General features: G+C 35.2%; 1 protein-coding gene across 2 annotated transcripts in view; it reads left to right on the top strand.

Moving 5' to 3' along the window:
- Positions 1 to 24,662, top strand: part of LOC131989600 (phosphofurin acidic cluster sorting protein 1-like) — a 100,060-nt gene extending 75,398 nt beyond the window's left edge. Inside the window, exons 8-24 of one of the 2 annotated variants that reach the window (XM_059354877.1) lie at positions 1,465 to 1,524; positions 3,426 to 3,586; positions 4,404 to 4,497; positions 6,722 to 6,802; positions 7,114 to 7,235; positions 7,757 to 7,892; positions 8,203 to 8,307; positions 9,328 to 9,434; positions 12,020 to 12,174; positions 13,199 to 13,309; positions 13,394 to 13,496; positions 14,799 to 14,841; positions 14,921 to 14,963; positions 16,039 to 16,180; positions 16,370 to 16,608; positions 17,755 to 17,874; positions 18,599 to 24,662. In XM_059354877.1, the coding sequence (XP_059210860.1) occupies positions 1,465 to 1,524; positions 3,426 to 3,586; positions 4,404 to 4,497; positions 6,722 to 6,802; positions 7,114 to 7,235; positions 7,757 to 7,892; positions 8,203 to 8,307; positions 9,328 to 9,434; positions 12,020 to 12,174; positions 13,199 to 13,309; positions 13,394 to 13,496; positions 14,799 to 14,841; positions 14,921 to 14,963; positions 16,039 to 16,180; positions 16,370 to 16,608; positions 17,755 to 17,874; positions 18,599 to 18,717 (1,941 nt within the window). In that variant the 3' untranslated portion in view covers positions 18,718 to 24,662. Of the gene's footprint in view, positions 1 to 1,464; positions 1,525 to 3,425; positions 3,587 to 4,403; positions 4,498 to 6,718; positions 6,803 to 7,113; positions 7,236 to 7,756; positions 7,893 to 8,202; positions 8,308 to 9,327; positions 9,435 to 12,019; positions 12,175 to 13,198; positions 13,310 to 13,393; positions 13,497 to 14,798; positions 14,842 to 14,920; positions 14,964 to 16,038; positions 16,181 to 16,369; positions 16,609 to 17,754; positions 17,875 to 18,598 lie in introns of both variants that reach the window. The other variant, XM_059354876.1, reaches the window with a different exon arrangement.
- The last annotated feature ends 855 nt before the right edge of the window (positions 24,663 to 25,517 follow it).

Raw genomic sequence — 25,517 nt, 5'->3', positions numbered from 1 at the left:
TTGACGCGTTGGATAAGAGTGAACCTGAGAATTAAATTTAAAATAAGTCTTAAGTGCTCTGGAAAGTTTTCATGATCTAAATATACCTTATGAATAAAAACACATATTTGAGAGATATTGATGTCATGAACAGCAAGTATCTGAAGTTTCTGAAAAAGATCTACAGATCAAGGTTATGGTTTTGGATTTTTCATTAGTTTTAATTTCGTTGTGAGTTTTTGTTTTCAAATTCAGTTAGTTTTAATTTGTTTTAAGAGTGAGTTTGCTAGTTTTAGTTTAGTTTTTATTAGTTTTAGTTTTTTTGTAATGGGCTATGTGTTGGGTGCGAGATTCAGAGAGGTCATAATAACTGTTGCCTTTATTTCCTTTGGTTTATCAATCTTAGCCCCAATAACGTTAATAACTCTTTTGAATTTTCGTTCGAGTGTAGACATCCCAGTCTCAATAAACATATTTACGAATGCGATCCTGCATGTTGACTAACCAGCAGCTGTTTGGTCGGAGCTAAATAAATACATAAAAACCAAAAAGGATTATATAGTGTTTACCCTAGATGTATTCTGCGGCGGTGCGCTGCCGTTGCTGGATTTTCAGCGCCACCGCAAAAAAAATGTGATTTGTAATATCATGTCAGAATTGAAGACTTTCACTTGCACACAGTGAAAGCACAACATCCAATGCTGCGCCAGCGACACTTTTACCATAATAACTAAACGGTTCACGCCATTGGGAAAATTCAAATGTTTTCTAAAAGCTAAGAAGTTGCTCTTTACAGCCAACACGGTGTCATTACGGTAATTTCACTCGGCTTTTCCCTGAAGCACCCAAAGCAGAAGAAACAGAGAGATAGAAACACTGGATTATGTATGAAACCGTTGACAAAGACGAAAACAAAATTTAACCACACAATACAGTTTCAGTTAGTTATCCTTTTTTTAAGTCTTGTTTTTAGTTTTATTTCAGTTAACAAAAATTATTTTTCAATTCTAGTTTTCGTTATTTCTCGTTAACTATAATAACCCTGGTTCAGATGAGGCATGTGACTCAGATCGGGTTGCTATCCCAACAAAACGTTTCTGAAGAACCAGAACTCTGTGGAGTGTAGTAAGAACGGTGCTTGCCCAAACTTTATTACAATGTGAAAGATATAGATAAATTAAACTGTAATAAAGTGTACGAAGACAGTTTGTAGTAACCAGATTACTAATCCTCCTAAATATACCGATATATTTATTTATTATTTGCTAACCCAGTGTACACAAGATGCAGAAATATAACTGCACAGAAAACACTTAATGCAGAAATGTGTCCTGCCGGTGTATCCATTAACTACTGCTGTTTTGAGTCGTGAAGCGTGAAAAGGCTCCTGTCATCTCTTCCCTCCACCACACACACACACACACACACACACACACACAGATACACACATCCATCTCCTGACTGCTCCTCTCTTCATTCCTGCAGCAACCCAACATCAAGCAGAAGTTTGTCGCCTTGCTGAAGAGGTTTAAAGTCACAGACGAGGTGGGTGCTCCGGCTTCTGCTCTCCTGATATCACACGCTTCATGTGCGAGCCTCAGAGTGTGTGTGAGTGTATGTGTCAACATGTATTTCTGCTGTGGCTTTGAAGATGCGGAGAAGTGTGTGGGAGAGATGTGGCAGAACCACTGAGACTCAAAACATTGTTGATTAAAATAGAACAGGAATGTTTTTTAATGTGTTTATGTGATTCTGCCGAATGTGACACATCTGAGTTTGTGTGTGTGTGTGTGTGTGTGTTGCTCTGAAGCTGAGTTATCTTATTTGTGTGGTTGCTTTTCTTCTGTTTTGTTGTCCTATTTATGTGCATTCCTTATCATCATTTATGTTCTTTGTGTTTTCTTAAAGCTGAGGCAGTTTTTCTTCGCTGTCCTTAGAAAACAAAAATCCATAAAAACCTTTCAGTGTATTGTAATTCAAGTTAGAGGGAAAACTAGACTTCTGCACCTCCGCTCTGGGTTTTTTTTTAGGCTTTTTCAGAAAATCGAGCTGTGAGGAGAGACTTTGACCAGTCATGGGTCATTTCAGAGAGACTGCCAAAAAAAAAGGAAAAATGGCAAAAAAGGTTGCTGTTCCAGCGTTGGCATCAAATGCCTGTACTGCAAATCCATCCAAAAATGATGATGGACTTACCAAAAAGAGCCGAAAGGAGAGTTTGACAATAAACGTAATAAAATATGTGTTTTATTTCACCGGCAGGACTGAAGGTGTTTCAGGGCGCTTTTGCTCTTTTTACATTTTACTCACTGTGGCCTAATATTTCACTGCAATATATAAAACATAAATAAAATCCATAAGTCCTGCAGCTCTATGGAATCAGCACAATCATGGCTAGAAGTGGGAACAACTCAAACATGTCTTTAGTGTAGAATAACACAGTTATAACAACATAAATCATAAAAAAAGAAAAAAATGCAAGTTGAATTTCTCTGATTGATTATTATTTTTTCATTCTAATAATATGGAATTTATTTATACAACACTTTTCCAAGTTCCCACAAGTGTCATGAATATTTTTGAACAAAAATTGTGTCTCTACATGCTATACATTTTCAACTATTTACATTTTTTACAACCTCTCCTGTCCTCTCCTCTCAGATCTGTGTAAACAGATTTTCAGTGAATATTTGTCACGTGACCGTTGGTCTCAGCAGAATCAATGATGACTTCATAGTGTCGCTGAGGAGCAGAATTTAATCTTTTTAACAGGATCTAGTTATTACAAACGCTTTATTTTTGGCAACGTTTTAAATGAGACATGTAGAATAAAGACATTTTGAAGGAAATATCACAATTTTAGGCTTCATTTTGGTTACTTTTTCTAATGGAAACTTTTGTAACCTATGATCTGTTCAAGGACTGTCAGAAAGCTCAAATTTCAACAATAATGCCTGTTTTTACAGTTTCTTTCTATGATAAATGCTGTATTTTTGGTGATCTTTTAGAGAAAACACAAGTTTCAGAGTTTCAGAGGGTTAAATGCATTGGTAGTGGATCTGTAGTTGCTCTTTGGAGTTTTGGCATCAGTATCAGTATCAAGAGAAAGGAAAAGCAAGATTAACACATCAGTGGTTTCTACTACACCGAGTACTCATCTAAAACTTACATAACATAACTTAAACAGGTCACTGTGGCATGTAAACATCTCCCTTCTTTCACTTTCGCCGTCTGCTGAGCCCTGTGGGTACATATTTTGATGTCAACCAGAAAAACTAGCTGTAAAGCTGTTGGTATCAACATATCTCTCCTCTGCAGGGAGGTTATTGCTCCTCAGGGGAGCAGGGCACTTGATTTCTATATTTGTGAACAGAACTTCTTCTTCAACTGTGCATGTGTCTGTCTGTCACTCACTCACTCACTCGTCTCCTCACTTGTGTCTGGTCCAGGTTGGTTTTGGCCTGGAGCACGTGTCCAGGGAGCAGATCCAGGAGGTGGAGGAGGACCTGGACGAGCTCTACGACAGCCTGGAGATGTACAACCCCAGCGACAGCGGGCCGGAGATGGAGGAGACCGACAGCATCCTCAGCACACCCAAACCTAAACTAAGGTGACGCCACTTATCACACAAAAACTTGACCAGGACTCCCAGTTCTGCACCGACAATTCAGAGCTCCCTCTGTTGGCCAAAACTGCTAACTGCAGGCACATATTGGAGTTCATTTAAGGTTTATGTGACCCGGAATTTGGTCAGATAACTGTGAATCCATAAACCAAAACTTCAGAACACAAAAAGATCTTTCAAAAAGAGCAAGGTTTAAAAAAAGCCAACAGCCAAAGAGCAGCAGATAAACTTATTTTTGAAACATATTTTAAGTCCTTTCTTGTCTTCTTGGCCTCAATTTTCCCTCAAAATGTCACCTGAAATAGCACTATTTGATGGTGGTGATGGTGATATAAATAAATGTGATAGACTCATAAGATGCTTTCTGTTTCTATTTCTTCTCTGTCACAGTTCTGTCGAGGTTTTGAACAGGATCTAGTTATTACAAACGCTTTATTTTTGGTTTAAATGGCTCATGTAGAATAAAGTGATTTTGACAGAAATATCACAATCTTAAGCTTCGTTTTGGTTACTTTTTCTAATGGAGACATTTTTTTTTTACCTATGATCCATTCAAGGACTGTTTGAAAGTTCAATTTCAGACGATAATGCCTGTTTTTACAGTTTCTTTCTACGATAAACGGTCTATCTTTGGCGACTTTTTAAAGAAAACATCCGTTTCTATCTCGGCAGGATGTTGGGGTTCAGAGGGTTTATTTCATTATTAACAGCTGTGTTTATCAAACTATCACAGTCACAATGCTGTGAAAAATGCTTTATACAAGACACTGATTTCTTATGCTTCTGTCTCTTTGTTTTTCAGGCCGTTCTTTGAGGGAATGTCTCAGTCCAGCTCCCAGACGGAGATCGGCAGCCTGAACAGCAAAGGCAGTCTGGGTCGAGACACTTTCAGCCCGGTGAGTAACTCAGAAACTGCAGCATCAGCAGGAATTCCACTTATGTGAGCTGTGGGGCGTTCATGTGGTGCTCAAGAAAACCTGAAATGTTAGTGAGGTCTTTTTTCCTCCGTCTCACAGAGAGTTGTTGTCTTTATTGTTCCCAAAGGGTGTCTCACTTACTCAATTGGTGCAATACACACCTATGACTACATGTGACGCTCGAGCCAATTTCTTATGTGACACTGCAAGAGGGTTTAAAAACTATTATTACATTTAAAAATCTGAGAGGGAATAAATGGTCTTGGTTGAAATGGTGACAAAGAGTTGGCATATTCAAGCTTTTTAAGCGATTATCAACCAAAACATTATTTTTAATTCATTTGGCTTTAACCCAATAAGATTATTAGGTTAAGTTTTAGATTTTTGGGTGTTTTAAACCCAATAAGATTACCAGATTTAATTTTAAATTTAACTAGTTCAGTTTTAAATTGTTGGTTTTAAACCAATAAATAAAAACTATCAGCACTATCAGTACCAATAAAACTATCAGATTTAGTTTAAGATTAGTTGTTTGGGTTTAAAACTACACAAATTCAATTTAGACTAAACCCAGTAAATTAGGTGTGTAAATATTAAATAAATAAATATGGTTGAGTTGAGTTGAGTTGAGTTGAGTTTATTGGGGTACGCTTAAATGTAACTAGTTAGGTTTTCACTTGTTGTGTTTAAGCCCAATAAGATTATTGGATTTAGTTTAAGATTATTGATGTGGATTTCATTTATTGGGTTTAGTTCAAGTTTAATTTGTTTACATTTGGATTATTGGGTTTCAACCCAATGAAATTATTGTTTTGTTTAGGATTATTGGGTTTAGTTTTAGAGTTTTTGTGATTTATACCCAACTGGCTTATTGTGTTTAGTTTATATTTTACTGGTTTAGTTTTATATTGTTGGGTTTTAACCCAATAAGATTATTGGATTTAGTTTAAGAGTATTTTCTTGGGTTTAATTTATTGGATTTTATTTGTATTTAACTAGTCTAGTTTTAAATTGTTGGTTTAAACCCAATTAGAATATTTGGTTGGGTTTAATTTAACTAGTAAGGCTTTCACTTGTTGGGTCTAAACCCAATGAGGTTGTTGGATTTAGCTTTAGATCATTGGGTTTTATCCAATACGATTATTGAATTAAGTTAGTTGAGTTTGATTTGTTTAATTTTGGATTGTTGGGTTGGGTTTGATTGGTTTCAATCCAATAACATTTTTGGCTTTTGTTTAAGATTATTAGATTTTGATTATTAGGTTTTGTTTAAATTTTATTTGTTAAGTTTTGAGTTGTTAGGGTTCAACATGATAAGATCATTGGGTTTTGTTTTATATTATTGGGTTTTTAGATGTTTGGCTCTAAACCCAATAAAATCATTTAGTTTGGTTTAAGATTATTGGGTTCAGTTTATTTGGATGGCATTCTTATTTTTTCCTCTAAATGTAGCTGTTTTTGTTCGCTTTTTTATTTTTTTATATTTCATTCTAATGAAAACATTTTATGCATCACGGCTCATCCCAGTATAGAAATCATTTGAACGTCGTCCTAATGAGTTCATAATAAACTTAGTCATAACCTGATAGTAATTGCTTCACACACAAACACAGTTGACACATGGGAAGAAAACAAAATATTAACACTGTATTAAATTAGTGGCACTAAATGGCACACAGCAACATAAAAACAGTGTAATAATAAAACCACAAATTGAAGCAGCAAAAGCTAGAAAACAACACACGACTCTGCATTGATGACATTAACATGGGGTGAAAATCACCCAGCAGGGAGGCAGAGTGCTGATATAAAATTTCAGAAAACGTTTCCTTAATGGAGCAGGAATCCAATAGCTCTTTGACGGTCGCCATCTGCTCAATAAAAAGTGTTTAATCTCAGCGAGCTGAATGGATTTCGCTGGAAGTCTCAAGCAGCTGCGGTTCCTCCTTTCACAGTCTTTTAGTGTCGGCATACTTCCTGAAAAGATGTTGCTTTCATTTCTGTCAATAGTTTGAAATCTGTTAAATGAGTGCGAAAATGAAACTGTGCTTGTTGCGTAAAATAGCAGGCATGTTTTGGACATCACAGCTGTTGTGTTAGAGTTATTAGGAGGTTACGACTTCTGTTGTTATAGTTTTATTTACTGAATCTCGAGCCTTACCAAGCCTGGAGACTGACTGCCGCTCCTTCGTCTTCCCAGCAGGGGGAGCAGCCTCCTCTAGAGAAGATGAAACTCTCTCGCAGCCGCAACCTGGAGGAGGCCCTGTCTGAGACCGACACACTGGTGAGACTCTTATTGTGTGTGTGTGTGTGTGTGTGTGTGTGTGTGTGTTAAGGAGAGAAAGTTAATGGTGTGTCTGGATCTTTGTTAATATCACTCCGAGGGGGATTTCGCTGCCATCTGTGCTGTAAGTGAGACAGATTGAGAACGACGGAGAGAAAAGGAGAGAAAGGGCGGAACAAAAAAAGTGATGAAGTGTCGGAGAAGATGGCTTTCAGATTGGCATTATCTCCGTTTTCTGACACTGACAGTCTGTCATTGTGTGTGTGTGTGTGTGTGTGTGTGTGTGTGTGTGTGTGTGTGTGTGTGTGTAGGAGCTGACAGATCAGGAGCTGTTTGCTGAGGTGGGCCCCTGCATTATGGTGTCAGTGGCGGAGAAACCCCGTACACCTCTGAAGAGCAGCAAGAGTGAAACCCAGGCCATGCCTTCACCAAGGTACTCAGTCACCATAAATAAATATAACATTTAATTTTAATTTATTTAATTCATTCATTTAATTTTATTCAATTTCATTTTATTTTTTTATTTTATTTTGTAAAATTTTGTATTTTTTGTCTTACATATTTATACTTAATTTATGTTCCTACAATTGTTATCAATCAGCACAAATAATAATAATAAAAAAAAACATGTGGGGACAAAACTGTGAGATTTAATTTTAATAAAATAAATAATAATACATTTTAAAAAATATAGAAAAATAAGATGAGCCAGTTTTTATGAGAAAAAAACAAAACAAAAAATCAAACACAAACTTGCAAACCCCGTGACTCTCACTTCATCCTTCAGCTAAATATCTGAGTCCTCCTCTCTCTGTATCTCTTGTTTTTTAGTACAGTTACAATCTCAGAGGATATAAATAATGTGTTGACAGTTTCCTGAATGTAAAACTGACTTTGTAAAAATAAAAAAAGGCTTACTTTAACCCTGTCTTTGTTGTATTTGCCCTCTCGCAGGTTGGACGGAGGACACACGCCCAGACAGAAGCGCATCAGCACGCCCATGAAGGAGAGACAGCTCTCCAAACCTCTGAGCGAACGCACCAACAGCTCCGACTCGGAGAGATCCCCAGAGCTGGGACACAGCACGCCGGTAAGTCAGCTAGTTAGCCTCCTTCTTTTCTGGGATTTTATCATGAGCTGCAGACGTTCATCATCCTGTTGCAGCGCGGGGGAAAAGCTGCCTTTGTTCTGTGCCCTCCTGCTTGTCTTCTCCCAAAGTAAAAAAGCACAAATGATAACGTATGAGTCGCCTGGAGCTCAGAAATGAATTATGCATGTACTGATGATGAGTCATCTGAAGAGTAAATGTGTTGCTGTTGGGCGGTTTATGTACTCAGCATGTGTGTGTGTGTGTGTGTGTGTGTGTGTGTGTGTGTGTGTGTGTGTGTGTGTGTGTGTAGCTCCTGAGGAAGGTGGTGTACGACCAGCTGAACCAGATCTTGTTATCGGACTCTGCGCTCCCAGAAAGCCTGATCCTGGTCAACTGCACCGACTGGCAGGGGCAGGTGAGTCTGTGTTTGTGTGTGTGTGTGTGTGTCTGTGTGTCTGTGTGTGTGTGTGTATGTGTGTGTCTGTGTGTGTGTGTGTGTGTGTGTGTGTGTGTGTGTGTGTGTGTGTGTGTGTGTGTGTTAGGGATGGGAATAATTAATGGTCTTTAAGAATTTGGTCGATCACATGGAATTTTTAATCATTCTGTGTATTTTTAACGGCCGATCGTTCAGTTCTGCGGCCGTACGTCAATCAGCCAACGAGCTGAGAATTAAGTTGGATAAAGCTACAGTTTGCAAACTGAAAGTTGCAATAACAATTAGAAAACACACAGAAATACAAGAATATTAATTTTTTTAGCAAAATTAGCTTACTGTATCAAACCTTATTAGCATAAATTACTAGTTTTAATTTAATCCAAAACTTATTTAAACACAAAACACATTTTAAATATGAAGATTACTGTGAAAACTAACCTCATGCTTCTTCAGGGGCTAAAACATAAAACATTGAACTCCTTGACATTATCTTCACCGTTTAATCTCATTTAGTGATCGTTTGACAGGAAGTCTCTTTTCGTCCTTTCAAAATAAAAGTGTCTGTTATCAAAACAGGCTTTGAACAATTAATTGATTAATTAATTGTTAACATTATAGATGCTCCAGTTGGCAGGTTTCTTCTTAACGCCCATCCCTAGTTTTAGAGTATTGGTTTCTTAGTTTTTTGGGTCTAAACCCTGTACAATTACTGTATTTAGATTGCTTTAAGATGATTGGTCTTAGTTTGAGATTGTTGCGGTAAATTCAGTTTATTGGGGTAGTTTGAGTTAAATTTCATTAGTTTTAGATTAATATTGTTGAGTTTAGATTTAAACCCAATAAGAATAATGAGCTTGGTTTATTATTGGGGTAAATTTAAGAATATTGGATTTAAACAAGTAAAATTGAACCAATTAGTTGCAATTAGCCGGGAAAAGCATTCCCGCACAACTCTCACCGTGCATCCTCCTTCATCCTCTTCCTCTCCGTGTGCTGCAGTATGTTGCCGAGCAGCTCCAGGTGCAGAGACACCCGGTGGTCTGCACGTGTTCCTCGGCAGAGATCCAGGCGGTGCTGTCCGCCGTGCTCACTCGCATCCAGAAATTGTGAGTATTTATTGTGAAAACATTCAACATTCACACACAGAAACACACAAGAGCGTCCCTTGGTTTGCAGCATGACTCATCTTGGTCTTTTTTTCTTTTTCTGTGTTTTCTGTCCTCTGTTTGACCCTTTTCTCTTCTTCTGCTTCCCTCCTCCTCCTTTTCTGCCCTCATGACTCCACATCTATAACTTCTCTTTATGCCAGAACAATACTTTTTATATCTCCTTTATCTCTCCCTGTTTCTTCTGCTCATGCTGTTCTGTCTCTTTTCATGCCTTCACCCTCTCTCTCTCTCTCTCTCTCTCTCTTTCTCTATTTCTCTGTCATCATTTTCACTTCATTGCACTTTTCCAAAGGGTTTAAAGGGAAATGGAAGATAAAGAAAAAGAAAGTTTTGGTAGTTTAGATCCTAACTTTGGACATAATAGAGAATAAAGAAGCATATCTTGTGTACATATAATCTTGGGCGCCATTCTTTTTTTTTTTTTTTTACAAAGTTTATTCTTTATCATTGGTCAGAGCCATTATACCCTTTTGTCATTTTTTTCAAATGTTTTTATTCTGTAGTATTATTGTCAAATATCACTAAACATGGAATTGTCTCACTTCTTCATAAAGAAAATAAATAAATTAAAGAAACTGAAAATTAAATAAATAAATACATGTAATTAATTAAATGTAAAATAAAATAATAATTAAAATTAAAAACATAGAAATATTGTCATTTGTTTTAAATGTTTTTATTGTGCAGCATTAGTTTTGAAAGAGCACAAAACATGCAATTGTCGTAAACTGAAAAAGTAAATATTAATTAATTAATTAATTAAAAATAAAATAATAACCAGTATAATAATTTAAATTAAAAACATTGTAATATTTTTATTTGTTTTAAATATTTTTATTATGAAGCATTATTTTCAAAGATCACAAGTAAATTTTAAAAAATTAAATAAAAAAAATTAAAAAAAAAAAAATTAAAATAAAAGAATAATCAGAATCATGTTTCAAATAAAAAATATAGTGATATTGTAATTTGTTTCAGATGGTTTTTTTTATTGCAAAACATTATTTTATTATTTAACCATATTTTAACATAACAAAATATTGACTTGTCCTACTTTGATTAAAAAAATAATTCATACATTAACAAAATAACCTGAAAATCAAATAAATAAATAAAAGAAAATACAAATTACAAAATATAAAAATCATTATCGTAATTAAAGTTAAAAGCATAGTAATGTTGCCATTTGTTGCAATTGTTTTTATTGTGTAGTGTTATTTTAAAAGATCACAAACAAAACATGGATTTGTCTCACTTTTTCATAAAATAAATATATTCATTAATAAAATCAACTTTATTGATTTTGAAAATGTGATTGTTATCATTATTATTATTTAAATATTGTATTAGTTTTTAATAAAATAATATATAATATAATTATTTTTATTTTTTACTTAATATTTTACTATAACTATCAGTTTCAATTGTCAATGTATAGTAATAAATAAAACAAGAATAAAAAGTATTATAATTAAAATAAATAAAATCAAAGTAATAATAATAAAATCCTTTAACTTGTTTTTCATGATAAATCGGATTCTCTTGAGCTGAAGTGTGTCCTGGATATAATTTGTCAAGAAAAAATGTGAGACACTGACAATTTTATGCAGTTTTATATCACTAAAGTCATTTGAGGAAGTCAAGTGAAGATCTGGGAATTTGTGATCGACATTTTTCACCTTTTTTTAAAAGCATTTTTGCTGGCCTCTTTTCTCACTTTGCTACACATATCTGGAACAAACTCCCAGAAAACTGCAGATCTGCTGCAGCTCTCAACTCTTTTAAATCAAGACTAAAGCCTTTTCTGTTTGTCACTGCCTTTACTGCACTGTAACTTTTATCAGCTCGCTTTCATTTTTAAAATTTAAAAGGGCGAAGCTGGGTGCCAGATAGATTAAGGGACTCCTCTCGTTTAGTGATATGAGTGGAAAATTTGATATTTAAAGAGTTGGTTTTTTCAGCTCGCTTTCAATTTTAAAACTTTATATTTGAATGTACTTCTAAATTTTTTCCTAAATATTTTATCTGCTTGTTTTTAGTCTTAAACTTGTATATTTGAATGTCATTTTATATATGTCTCTTTAATGCTTTTAATGTTTGGGTAAAGCACTTTGATTGCCCTGTTGTTAAAAGGTGCTATACAAATAAGCTTGCCTTGCCTTAGCCAAAGCAATGTCCACACTTTTATTCTAGAGCAGTGTGCTGAAAAATTTGCCAAAAAAAAAATCACCAAAAACATCAACCAACAACGTACTGAGCCAATTGCTGATCGCCAATTCATTCGTCCAATTCCCCAATCAGCCAGTTTCTGTTGAAGCTTCTGTGGCGGGGCAGATTTGTTTTCTTGTCTCCTCTGTTTACCGTCTGTTTCTCTAACAGGTGATGGATGCGACAGCGTGTTGAGGTTCCAGCTCTAACACCTCTCTCTCTCTCTCTCTCTCTCTCTCTCTCTCTCTCTCTCTCTCTCTCTCTCTCTCTCTCTCTCTGTCTCTCTCTCTCTCTCTCTCTCTCTGTCTCCTCAGCTGTAACTGTAACTCGTCGATGCCCCGAGCAGTGAAAGTGGCGGCGGTGGGCGGCCAGAGTTACCTCGGAGCCATCCTGCAGTTCTTCGTCACTCAGCTCGCCAACAAGACGTCCGACTGGCTCAGCCACATGCGCTTCCTGGTCGTGCCTCTGGGTAAGACGCTCTGCTCGTGTCTGTGGAGAAGCTTCTGTTCCTGCAGAGTCACGCTGCAGCAAGGTTTTCCTATTATGTGTGGAAGTGTCTGGGGAGGGACAAAACCTCTGTTCCTTCACTCTCCAGACATCCTTTATTCCTTTACACACACAGACTGTAAGCTGTTTCAGTTTAAAGAAATACTGAATCTCCTCACTGTGGATCAGTACCTTGAAAATTGCACTGATACTCGTTTTTTAATTATTACTTGTCACTTAGATTTCTAATTTCACTTATGCTGTCATTCTTTTATTTAATTTCTATTTGTTATTGTTATATATATGCAAACGTATTTTATTGTTATTTCTATCATTATTATAGTATTTTAGTATTTAATATATTTATATTTTATTAAGTATTTTTTCTCTGTATTATTATTATTATTATTTAAAGATTTCATTTTATTTATTTTAAATTATTTTTTATCATCACTTTAACTATCTCCCTATCTTTCAACATAAAAAGGTATTTCCCTAAAATATTTTTATTTTATTTTTCATCTCTTTATTATTATTATTATTATTATTTAAAGATTTAACTTTATTTATTTTAAATTAAGTATTTTCTGCTTTATATTTATTATCATTATAACTATCTTCCCATTTATCAATGTATGGAGGTATTTACCTAAAATTACATTTAAAAAAAAATACAAATAAATAGAAAAATGAAAAACCAAAATAATAAAAATTATTTTTAAAAAATGTATTATTTTTATGTGAATATATATATATATATATATATATATATATATATACCCTATATGTATTAACCTATATTTTTTTTCCCTGTTAATGGGCATTGAAACTTAAAAAAAACTGAATTTCACATACCTATATGGACCTAAAAAATTTAATAAACACAACTTTGAGGAGAAAAAAAAGAAAACACTGATTGGCTCAATTATAGTTCTAAAATTAAACATCATCATTGTTCTGCTTTCTTTCTTTCCCTCCCTTCACTTTTACTCCACCCTCCTCATCAGGCTCTCATCCGGTTGCGAAGCACCTCGGTGCCCTCGATAACCGCTACAGCTCGTCCTTCCTGGACGGGGCGTGGAGAGACGTGTTCAGCCGCTCCGAGCCGCCGCAGACAGGTACCGACCCGTCAGACCCATAGACACGTGTAACCGCCGCTTGTGATAAATGCTCAACACATGTTTCTCCTCTGTCGCCTCCAGATCAGTTGGACGTAGCGGCAAGAATCTCCCAATACATCAGCGGAGCCACGGTCACACACCAGCTGCCCATCGCTGAGGCTATGCTCACCTGCAAACACAGGACGTGAGTACAGACGCCACACACACTAGTGATGTTCGATACCATCGATTTCCTTTCCGATCCGATACTGAGTAAAATTCAGGCTGGTATCGGCAATACCGATCCGATACCAATACTTTGTGCAAATACACCTAATTTGCCTGGTAAATCTAAAAAGAGTGTATTTCAAATGGCTTAAGAATGAATAGAAGACATCAGAGTCACTTATTTATTTGAAACTCAGAAGTATACGGACTCATTCACAATATAGCTTCTTTTCCGCTCCGCCATTGAATTACACACACACTGAGAGAGAGAAGAGTGAGCAGCAGCGTGCCACTGCGCTTACGTATTAGGCACTTACCCATGCGGAAGAAAAAGTAGTTCCTACCAGCAGCGTGTCATTTAGACAAGATCTGAATAGTTTAGTTACTTTCCACCGTATTCCTGTTAATAATATACATTACCACAAATGACTGAAGTATCAAAAGTATCGATATTTTCATTTGAGAATCGAGTTTCGAATTTTCAGTGTTGATCCGCACATCACTAACACTAACACAACAACCACAACATTAGTCTTATTTTATTTTATTTTTTATTTATTAGTCACAAGAACATTGAACAAGAACCCCTACAAACACGCATGAATATAAAAAGGTAAATAAAAATAAAAAAGTTAAATTAATATAAAGATCCACTTTATACATACATATTCATATACACACCAAAGAAATAATAATAAAATGTATTCATTAAATAATGTTTTATTTATTTTGACTTTATATTTATTTATATTTCAGTCACAAGAACACTGAACAAATAAACCATACAAAATGGCAATGATAGTAAAAATCAAGTGAAATTAATATAAAGATAAAATAAATACATGCATACACCTGTACATATACACATAATTAAATTAAATAAATGTATTAATACATTTTTTAAAGCAAAAAAGATCAAATATATTATTATTTGTATTTATTTATCTATTTTAAAAAAAATTAATGGAAAAAATAGATACATACACATAGATACACATATACATATACATATACACATAAAAATAAGATATTTAAAATTAAATAGATCAACTAATTGTTTAAAAAAACAGCCTTTTTTTACATTTTTATTTTATTTTTACTTTTTATATTTCAGTCACAAGAACATTAAGATAAACCCTACAAATTAATCAAATTAAGTGAAATTAATATGAAGGAAAATGTATCCATACATACACATGAGCATAAAAAACAAAACAAAAACAACAACCCACATTTAATCTGAATGTTTACTTTAATATTCTCTCTTTTCCTTTTCCAGGCGGGATGAAGACTCATACCAGAAGTTTATTCCTTTTATAGGGGTAAGATTTTACTCGAAGAAAATGTGAATTGATGGATTATTGCTAAGATATTTTGCTGACAACATTTCTTGTTTTCCAGGTGGTAAAGGTCGGTCTCATCGAGTCTGGTCAGTCTCCAACAGGTGAGTGTTTGGAAAACTGAGCACAAAAATAAAAGATTAATTTGACTTGTTTAAAAGGATAGGTCAGATTTTTTTAAAGTGGGGTTGTATGAGATACTTATCCACAGTCAGTGTATGTTGGAGCCATATTTTGAATATTTTTACAGCTTTATTTTGCCATCAGAAACCCATTTCAGACAGTGTACTGAGTCCTTTATGCTATCTCCAAAGCCACCAGACTCCATTGACAAAAACAATAATTTAATCTCACAGAACACAGGAGTTGCTGATCGATCGCTGCCTCATTTGGTAAGTTTGTTTGTGTTATTGTGTGACTTTGGTGTTTTTATAGGATTATATATCATTCACCAACAGCACACAATAATAAACAAGTTAACCAAACAAGACAGCAGCTCCTGTGATCTGTGAGGTTAAAATTACTGTTTTTGTTTATGGAGTCTGGTGGCTTTGAAGAAAAAAATAGTTTAAGTTCAAGTTTAATTTCATAGTAAGAAAGTCTTTGGTTTCATTTTACCCTCTTTTTTTTAATTTCATGTGACTTATTTTTGTCTTATATATGTTTTATCTTGCATTTTTGTTTTATTATTATTATTATTATTATTATTTAATTGTATTTGTTTTATTTGTTTTATTTTTATTATCTATTCTTGTTTTGTCTTTTTATCTGATTAGTTTTCCAGCTTTTATTTCACTCGGGTTTTACTATAAATATTAATTTATGGCTCTTTAGTCTTTTGTCTTTGATTTTTTGTTAAATTTAAATGTTATTACATTTCTTATTGATATTGTGCATTGGTCTTTTTCTTGGTTTTTCTTTGTTATTATTATGTAACTTTTGTGAATACGAACAAATCACCAGACTCTATTGACAAAAACAGTAATCAAAAAAGTTTTGTCCCACAGCAAAGTAAAGTGGTGAAAATATATAGATTTTTTTTTTTATGTGGCTAAAATACGTCTACTGTATTTAATACACTGACGATGGATAGTACCTGATAGAACCCACTTAAAAAATAACCCCGGACTATCCCTTTGAGCTGATAATGATCCAATAATCCATTTTGTGCATTTCAAGGAGACACAGAAGAGGGCGTGGCGGTGAGCCTGGCCGTCCCCTCCACGTCTCCCCCCTCCCACGGCTCACCCACTGGGATGATTAAAGAGGCAGCCACGCCCCCCTCCTCCCCCTCCACAGGCAGCGTCCTCACAGTACAAGGGTACGACTCCTCTTCTTTTCTTTGTTAGATATCATCATCAACGGTGGACCCAAGGTGGACCTGACCTGGACTGCATTACACGCTGTTTGGTGCAGTTAAATGCAGTTTATGCTTCATACTGTATGTTTGACATGTAAAATTGTGACTTCAGATAAAAGTAGTGGCTTGATAAAGTCTTTCTGTCCTCAGGAGTCCCAGCATGTCTCACGGTGTGGACGCCATCGGCCTGCAGGTGGACTACTGGCTGGCCTCTCTGGCCGAGAAGCGGCGGGAGGGCGAGCGGCGCGACACGGGCTGCAAGAACACCCTGAAGAGCGCCTTCCGCTCGCTGCAGGTCAGCAGGCTACCAGGAGGGGGCAGCAGCGACCCACAGGCCCAGGTCAGCACCATGGCCATGACCGTGGTCACCAAGGAGAAGAACAAGAAAGGTGAGAGGAGGATCATCACATGGGAGAGGATTTATTTTATTTCATGGTTCAGATCGAAGCACATAATGATAATTTACACCTATTTTTTAGTCTCCGTCCTGTGTCGAATTACCCTTTTTTATTTATTTTTTGTAATCATATTCAGTTGAATTCTTCCTGGTTTTTTGTTTTGTTTGTTTTTTTACTATTTAAGTTTTAGTCTGTGAAAACTTGAGATATTTTTCCGAGTTATCAGATTATATTGAACATTTCAGTAAATTTTTAGTTAATTATAATTTAGTTAAATTTTTCCTGTTTTTTAATTTTTGTGTTTTATTTTTTACTATTTTAGTATTTTACATTTTCCTTTGTTAGTTATCAGATTTTATCAAACATTTCTGTCAATTTTATTCAATCCAAAACCAATAGTTTGGTCATTTTAGTAAAACTTATTTTACACAAAAATCCAGATTTTTTGTATGCTTACCGAGCAGTTTAGTTGAATTCTTCCTGATTTTTTTATTTGTTTTATTTTATAGTCATAGTTGTAACAATTTTAGCTTTAGTGTGTGAAAACTTTAGATATTTTTCCTTTCTTAGTCAGCAGCTTTTATCCAACATTTCAATCAAATTTATTTTGCCAAAACCAATAATTTGGTAATTTTAGTCAAACTTATTTCACAAAAAAACCTGATTTGTTGTATTCTAAACAGCTATTTTATGACCATGTTGCTTCTCTTCTGATAAAAACAATATTTTTTATTTTTTCTCAGCCTCAGTGTTTGGGTTGGCCGATGGCCCTAAAATAATATTGCAAAATTTCAGGGTATTTCTGCAATAATTATATACTTGATAATATGACAAAATGATGAAACAGGTGTTTGGTGGTGAAACATCTTGTTGGTGTGAGCTCCGGTCCCCACTCAGTCATGTAGTGTGAAAACCACGACGACCTCTAAAAGACCCGATTACAGCAAGTCATGTAGTGTGAACAGCTCATCAATCTCACAGCTCTCAAAACCATGTAGTGTGAACCCTGCATTGGTCACGGATCAAAATGTTGTTGAAAAACACATTTTGGTCATAGTTGATTATACACACACACACACACACACACACACACACTCACTCACTGTGTTTTTATAATTTCTCTCTCCTCCTCTTCAGTTCCCACCATCTTCCTGGGAAAGAAGCCAAAGGAGAAGGATGTAGACTCAAAGAGTCAGGTCATTGAAGGCATCAGCCGACTCATCTGCTCCGCCAAGCAGCAACAGACCATCCTGAAAGGTTGTTTACAACGCTCCTGTACATCAGTTTATTTTATATGTGTTTGTTTCTCAATATTTTGAAATACTATTTTATCTTTCATTATCTTTGAGAGATTCTCATTATTTTCAAATACTAATTATTTATTTTGAGAAATATTCTCATTATTTTGAGATAGTTTCTTGTTATTTTGAGATACTAATTCATTATTTAGAGGAAGTTTTTTCATTCATCTGAAATACTAAATCATTATTTTTGAGAAAAAATGTAATTATTTTGCAATATCTTAATTATTTTAAGAAAGCTTCTCATTATTTTGAGATACAGTCATTATTATGAGAACGTTTCTCATTATTGTGAGAACGTTTCTCATTATTTTGAGATATGAAGTCATTATAATGAGAAAGTTTCTCATTATTTTGAGATACAGTCATTATTATGAGAAAGTTTGTCATGAACGTGTTGATGAGAAAGTTTCTCATTATCTTGAGATACAGTCATTATGAGTAAGTTTCTCATTATTATAAGAACGTTTCTCATTACTTTGAGATATGAAGTCATTATTATGAGAAAGTTTCTCATTATTTTAAGATACTAAGTCATTTTTAAGAGAAAGTGTCTCATTATTTATAAATACAAACTCATTATTTTGAGAAAGTTTCTCATAATTTTAATGTCTGTCTCATTGCTGATTTCTCTAATATGTCATTATTCTGAGTTCTGCGTCTCATTTCCGCCCCTCCAGTGTCCATAGACGGCGTGGAGTGGAACGACGTGAAGTTCTTCCAGCTGGCCGCCCAGTGGCCGACTCACGTCAAATACCTTCCTGTCGGACTTTTCGGCTACAGCAAGCCCCCCTCCTAGTGGTGAGCGCCGGCCGGCTCCTCTGACCACGACCTGACCTTCAACTCTCCTCGATCCCGTAACACCTACGCGCAAAGACCCCGCCTCACAGCACCTGCAGATCTGAGAGAAGACGTCGAGCGGCTGGACTGATTTCTTTCTTTAGTTTTGTTTTGGTCTTATTTCTCTCAGGAGGAGGAGGAGGAAGAGGGTGGTGTTAGGGTGCAGCGTTGTTACTAGTCACTTTAATGCCCCTTTTTTGTGCGTGTGCGTGTGTGGCAAGTGTGCATGCACACGTGAATGTACAGTATGTGTGTGTGTGTGTGTTTGTGTGTGTGTGTGAGTGTGTTTACAAGGGGCTCACAGCACAAGTTTATTAGCTAACTGCCATTTACGTTTCCGTTCTATGGAATGCAATAGCATGCAACAACTCACCGATTTCAAGCCCTTAAAGTCCTTAAAGACCCTCCACTTTCGACCCAGACCCACACGTGCATGCTCTGAACTAACACATACACCACTCATGTGCCGGAAAAACAGTAACTCAAAATAAATAAAAAAAACAAGTACAGCAACAGGGCTTCAGTGTTTGCATGAGCCAGTGAAAACACAAAGAAAAGTCCTCACAAAGTGCAGTCAAACAAAAAGGCTCGCATGTGATGAATTATAGATAAAGCAACAGATGCCCTTCAAAAGAGGTCCGTTATTATTTTTTTATTTCAAGGGCTTCCATATAATTTAAAATATTTTTGTTTCTGTACCAAAATAAGTCATTTGGATGTGAAATGCCAAACGTTTCCTTTAAAGTACAACAGAAAAAAAGAATATATATATATAAAGGGGAAGTGTCTTTTTTAAAATCGTGCTCTTGTGAAAAGTAGTAAATCCCTTTGACGCTGTTTTGTGATGCATAGTGTACGTTTTTGTGAAGAGTTCCAGGATTTAAGGGCAGGGGCTACTGTAACGTGCCGTTTTCTTTATCTTCTTATTTGCTATGCACTTACGAAGACGCATCTGGGTGTTTGCAGAGTACAGCTGGTAAAAATAGATTAATCCAATCTGCAATTATGCAACCGTAAACAACAAGATGCATATTTAAAGAGTTGGAAACCCAGCAGCATAGATGGGAGAAAGAAGGATAAACTCTGCTTTTCCGTGAGTGTCTACACCGCAAACATGGGAGTTAAACACCTGTAATAAAGCACAATGTTGTTCGCCAGTTGCTCCCCTAATAATAATCTTTTCTTTATTGGCAACAGACTGGCAGCTTCCTATGGAAGCTCATTTCAGCTGATGTGATGAAGAAAAAAGATCCTGTACGTCATTATAATGAGAAACTTTCTCTGAATAATGACTTCATATCTCCAAATAATGGCGTAGTATTTCAAATAAGACTTGATATCTTCAGATCTACAGATTTTCTCATTATTTTGAGAAAGTTTCTAATTATTTTGAGCTACAGAGTCAAGATTTTGAATACATTTCTCAGAATTCTGTGATACTATGTCATTATTTTGAGAAAATGTCTCATTATTTTGAAAAAAGTCATTATTTTCTCAGTACTTTGAGAAAATTTCTCATTATTTTGAGAAAATTTCTCATTTTGAGAACGTTTTTCATCATTTTGAGAAATGTTCTTATAATTTTAAGCTAATAAGTCAATATTTTTTAGAAAGTTTCTCATAACTTTGAGATATGTAAATATTTTGAGAAGGGTTCTCATTATTTTGAGCAAGTTTCTCATTATTTCTGACATAAGTTAGTCATTACTTAGAGAGTTTCTCATTATTTTGAGAAAGTTTCCTATATTTTGAGTTATGAAGTCACTCTTTTGAGAACATTTCTCATTCTTTTGAGAGTTTCTCATTATTTTTGACATAAGTAAGTCACTATTTTGAGTTTCTCATTATTTGGAGATATGGAGTCATTATTTTGAGAAAGTTTCTAATTATTTTCGACATAAGTAAGTTATTATTTTGTTAGATTTTCTCATTATTTGGAGATATGTCATTATTTCAATGAGTTTCTCATTATAATATACTTTTTTTTCTTCATCACAAAGCTATGTTTTGTTTTGAAATGTGCTTCCATAGATTTCTCTTTAGTGATATCAGTGGACCTGGTACAAAAAAAATTTTAAAAATCAAATTTTGTAAAATTTCAGAGGTTAATAAGAAAAAAAAGTGTTTCGGTTGATGTCAGTTATTTTGGCACAGGTCTGCTACATGCTTTCTGTAGGATGTCGTGAGGTGATTAGTGAGTGTACAGTAACTGGTAACAAGTGTGTGTGTGGTGATATAAATGTAATGTGGTCAGAAACTATGAAAAAAAATCACTAAATAGGAGGAATACTTTTTCTACCATGTGACAGAGGGCATGCAAATGGTATGTGAGTGTGTGAGAAAGAAAGAGAGTGTGTGTGTTGGCACTGTGTGGTCATTATTGATTATCAGATTTGGGTTACAAAAGCTGCAGTGGTCGTCGTGGTTACTTTGTAGACTGGCACAAGGCGAATGCAGATTTTTCATTGTTTTGTCACTGAAAACAAACAAAATCGCATATAAAACTGAGTTTTCCTGCAGTAATTCGATTGAAATTCAACTTTGGTGCAAATCAAACAATGTATCTGAAATAGTGAATTATGAAAATTGGTCTAAAAGTATAATTTTTATTAATTAAATCCTGCTCCACAGGCCTTGTGTCCCCTACATCGTAACACTCTCCATCTCCAGTAAAGTATTAGAAAAATATTTTTTTAATAGTGTTAATGCCAATGTCTTGATTTAAATGGTGTTTTTGTTGGTTTAGATTCATTTTCTTCCCGGTGTCGATATTACAGTGTTACAGTTGTGATGTCAGCTCATGTCTCCCTGCAGGGTTTTTTCTTGTTTGTTCACTCACTGTTTGGTTCGTCTGTCACCGCTGAGCAAACACTCAGTTTGGTGTTGATTGATTATAAGTACTTCCAAATATTTTGAATGTATTAAATTTAGTTTACATGTGCAGTTTAAGGCACAGTAGATGCATCGCTATAGTATAATCATTTGGTGTAAAAAAAACATTAGAAACTAAATGTTCCACCAGTCCAGTGCAGCTGTTTTCAACTCTGCATGAGCAGTTGACGGACAGCCAGTCTGGAGACTTTTCCGAAACGTTTTTGTGTAAACAAGAAGAACAAAAAACAGCCAGTGGACTTTGTGAAAGCACCCTTCTCGAAACCTGTAGTTTGTCTTCACTTGTGTTGCCGACAACCAGTTAAGGGCTCGACAGACGGACAGACTGATTGACAGCCTCCACACGGAGGGGCTGGGTTTCATTATTCCTAAATATCAGTGAACTTCATGTACTGTAGTTTCATCATCTCATTCCAAAATGAACAATATTTAAAAATGTTGACATATGCTCTCAACAAGATTTGCTGTTATGAGACTAAATCTTACAAACATTTAGTTGTGGTACCACTTTGGAATAACCCGTACTATAATTAGCCACTAATGACTTAATTCATGTTAATAAATAATTCAAGAATGCATTAAAGTCCAGGATTGAGCTGCTATTGTGCAGGACTTTCCTATTCCTTTGGTAAGATAACAATATATGAAAAAAATATGGTGCACTTATAAAGTCATATGTTGACAATAAGTCAAATTACTACTTCTGTATGTGAAAGAACCAGGAATGTATCACCTAATTCTTTAGCTTTTTCAGGTCTACAAAGTGAATTCTTTCATGTGGCGCAATTACATACAAAAACGGGCATTTTTGCCTATTTTTCCACATAGTTCATGTGTGTGACATATTCAAGTATTTGCACTTTTTATGTCTTTATATGTAATTATGCCTTAAAAGTAAAATATATTATTATATTAATATTTGTTTTTGCACATTTGTGTGAGTTTAAACTTCAAACTAACTTACTAAACTAATTCAAGAGAGAAATATGTGTGACTCTGTGTTGCGAAAACCATCAGCTGTCAGATTCCTGAATCTGAATCCAAACTCCATTCAGAAAACATGCATTTTTAAACTTTTTTGCTTGTCGTCTTGCAGACAGACCTGATAAAGCATGAAATTAGACTTTATACACGTTGGCATCATGATGTAGATAATTCGGCATACTTTTAATCAATTTATTGCAATTAAATCCCAGTTAAATCAGTTTATTTTGGGGTAATAGCACCGTAGTGGCAGTCATCCAGTTCCTGGAGAAAGTAGTGAAAGTCACCAAGCTGTGTGCACCTTCAGGATGATGTTAAGAAGCAATGGCCTTTGTTTTTCTGACTTATCTAGTACAAAGCAACAGTAGTGTTTTTTTCGGCCACATTTGACTGAAAAGGCAGCATTGTTTACACCGGTACATCTCTCGAGTTACTTGAATAATCATAAATGTAAATCCTGTGATCAAACTCAATCGAGTGATGCAATTAAAAAATTTATTGTTATTATTGAGAATTGCTAAATTGTTCTCCAGAAATAACTGTAAAATGATAATATGTCGATGTTGAATTTGCCTCGTTTTTGCTGCCCCCTAGTGGCCAAATAAATGAACAATGTTGCAGCAAAGTTTAAGCGTTAGTAGGTCATTGTTAAGAGGTTTTTTAGTGAATTGTAGCATAATGAAACGAAAAAGGAACAGGATATACTGCTGAACCAAAACTTTTTTCATTCAGGCTCTAATTTAAGTCATTAGAAAGCTTTTAGAGTACGCGTTATTATGAAAGGGTACCACATTTTTAAACATTTTAAAATGGATTTCAAAATAAAAGCCTTATCCAAAAATACATTTATTTATTTTATTGGAATGAAATGCTTGTTGTTTTTTTGGATTTTTCTTTTTTTACTGTAACTGTACTTTTACTGTAACAATGGAGGGTCAATTTTCTTGAATCTGCTGTTAGAGACAACCTCTACTAACTCAAAATGCTCTCTGCCTTGTAGTGTTTTTCGCCTAATTATTGCAATGATGTGAATCAGAGCTTAAAGTCTTGGTATATATATTGATGCCTCTTTCGCTTGCAGCCTCCACAGAGGCAATGGATTGGAAATAGAGAGGCATTAAAAACAAAATCACTGCCAAAAACCAAAATGTGAAGAAATTGTGATTACATTCAGATAGGTTTGTGAGTTTTTTTTGGGGTGCTCTTAAGTTAAAACACAATAACAACAAAGTGATCCTTGTCTTAAGTCATCATTTCAATGTTTGGAGGAACTTTTTTTCACAGCCATGTTCTGCAGCTCCACCTTTCCTGTCATTCTTCCAGTTTACACGTTTGAAAACGCTGGTTATTCTGTATGTAAGTCTTGAACTTGTTCCTGTGTGTTTCTTACCTGTACCTCTGTACCTGTGTCGACCCGTGTTTGTGACGATGGTTCCTCTGTCCTTGACTAGTCGTGGTTAGAGATTAGGAGCTGTTTGGTCCATCAATAATCTCTGTCAGTGATCAGCAGTGTCTTTTCTCTCCACCGTCCTCAGATATACCTCTGATGATGAGAGAGTCTTCTTCACCAGGCTTCCACAAGCTTAGCTTTCTAAAAAAAAGTCATCTGAAATGATATTGTCCCCATTCCCTAACAGCTTGTACATTTTGCCATCTGTCCTCACGGGAACGGGATTTGCCTACTAAAGCAGTAGATTTCTGCCTGACGAGGTTTCTGCTCGGCGCAGAGCTTCCTAAGCTTGTGGACTTGTGGAGAGTATTTTGCACATGCCATTGTTTCTTCAGCAGCAGTCTTCAGCTTTTTTGCCTTTTGCCTATAACAATAATTATAATAAACTATAATGCTTGTACATATCAGATAGTACTTGTTATATTGTATTCTAGTTCTGTTTTTCTTTTCTTAATTTGACATGTTTTGTAGTACTGCTTTTTCATGATTACGTTTGTCAATCAAACAGATGTGGGATGAAAAGTGGAAGTGTTCATTGTTTCATTTGTTTTTTAAAATAAAAATATTCCTGATTTGTAGCTCAGTCTTATTGATTTTGTAAAAAAAAACACATTTAAAAATAAGTGATTGATAATAAAAAACAAGACTAATGAAATGGGGGGGGGGGGGGGGGTGTAGCAGCTATATATACATTTTTTCTTGTTGCCTACAGTTATGTCTAGTGTATGCACATTTAAGTTCTTCATACTTACTACAAATGGTGACAGGAATGCGTCATTGTATTTTCTAATAGGAGAAAAATGGATCAAATGGGGTTGCAAGGAGAAATAAAAGTGACGGAAAAAATGTGTCATAATATAATAATTCACAGACCACAGGTGTTCCACTTAGCTTACAGGACAAAGATAGTGATATGTTACTGTTGCAATTGCACAAAATGGTGAAATATAATGCTAGGCTATTTATAGAGAATTACATGAATGACATTTATATATTTCTGGGATACACTATTAAATGGGTTAACATTTTTTTTTTCAGAAGGTGACTGTGTAAATAAATAGTGCACATGATGCTTAAGAAGCAGGTCAGTGGTACAAAGTGGGCCTCTTTTTGCCCTGAAGCCCACTTTGGTCTCTTTGAATGGGGCCTCTTCTGACATCAGAGCACAAAGAGTATGAAAACAGCAAGAGGGTTCACTTCCAACTACATCCTGTTATATGAAAAAACCGTTTAATTAATACTTTCGTTTGCTTTTTGATTAGGACCTAGTTCGTGATAAAAATACAACTTAATTTCTAAATGAACCAGGTTACATATATTTTTAAATACACCTCTATGAGAAAATTTTGAGTTACAGAGGATGCTGTTCGCTTCATCGCAGGGAGCGGCATTTCGGCTTTGCGCATGCGCATTTTACTTTTCCGACCGGTTTG

The sequence above is a fragment of the Centropristis striata genome, chromosome 17 (genome assembly GCF_030273125.1).
Source record: "Centropristis striata isolate RG_2023a ecotype Rhode Island chromosome 17, C.striata_1.0, whole genome shotgun sequence".
In the NCBI taxonomy this organism is placed as follows: domain Eukaryota; kingdom Metazoa; phylum Chordata; class Actinopteri; order Perciformes; family Serranidae; genus Centropristis; species Centropristis striata.
The sequence above is the reverse complement of the archived record's forward strand: the minus strand, read 5'-3'. Positions and strand labels throughout refer to the sequence as shown.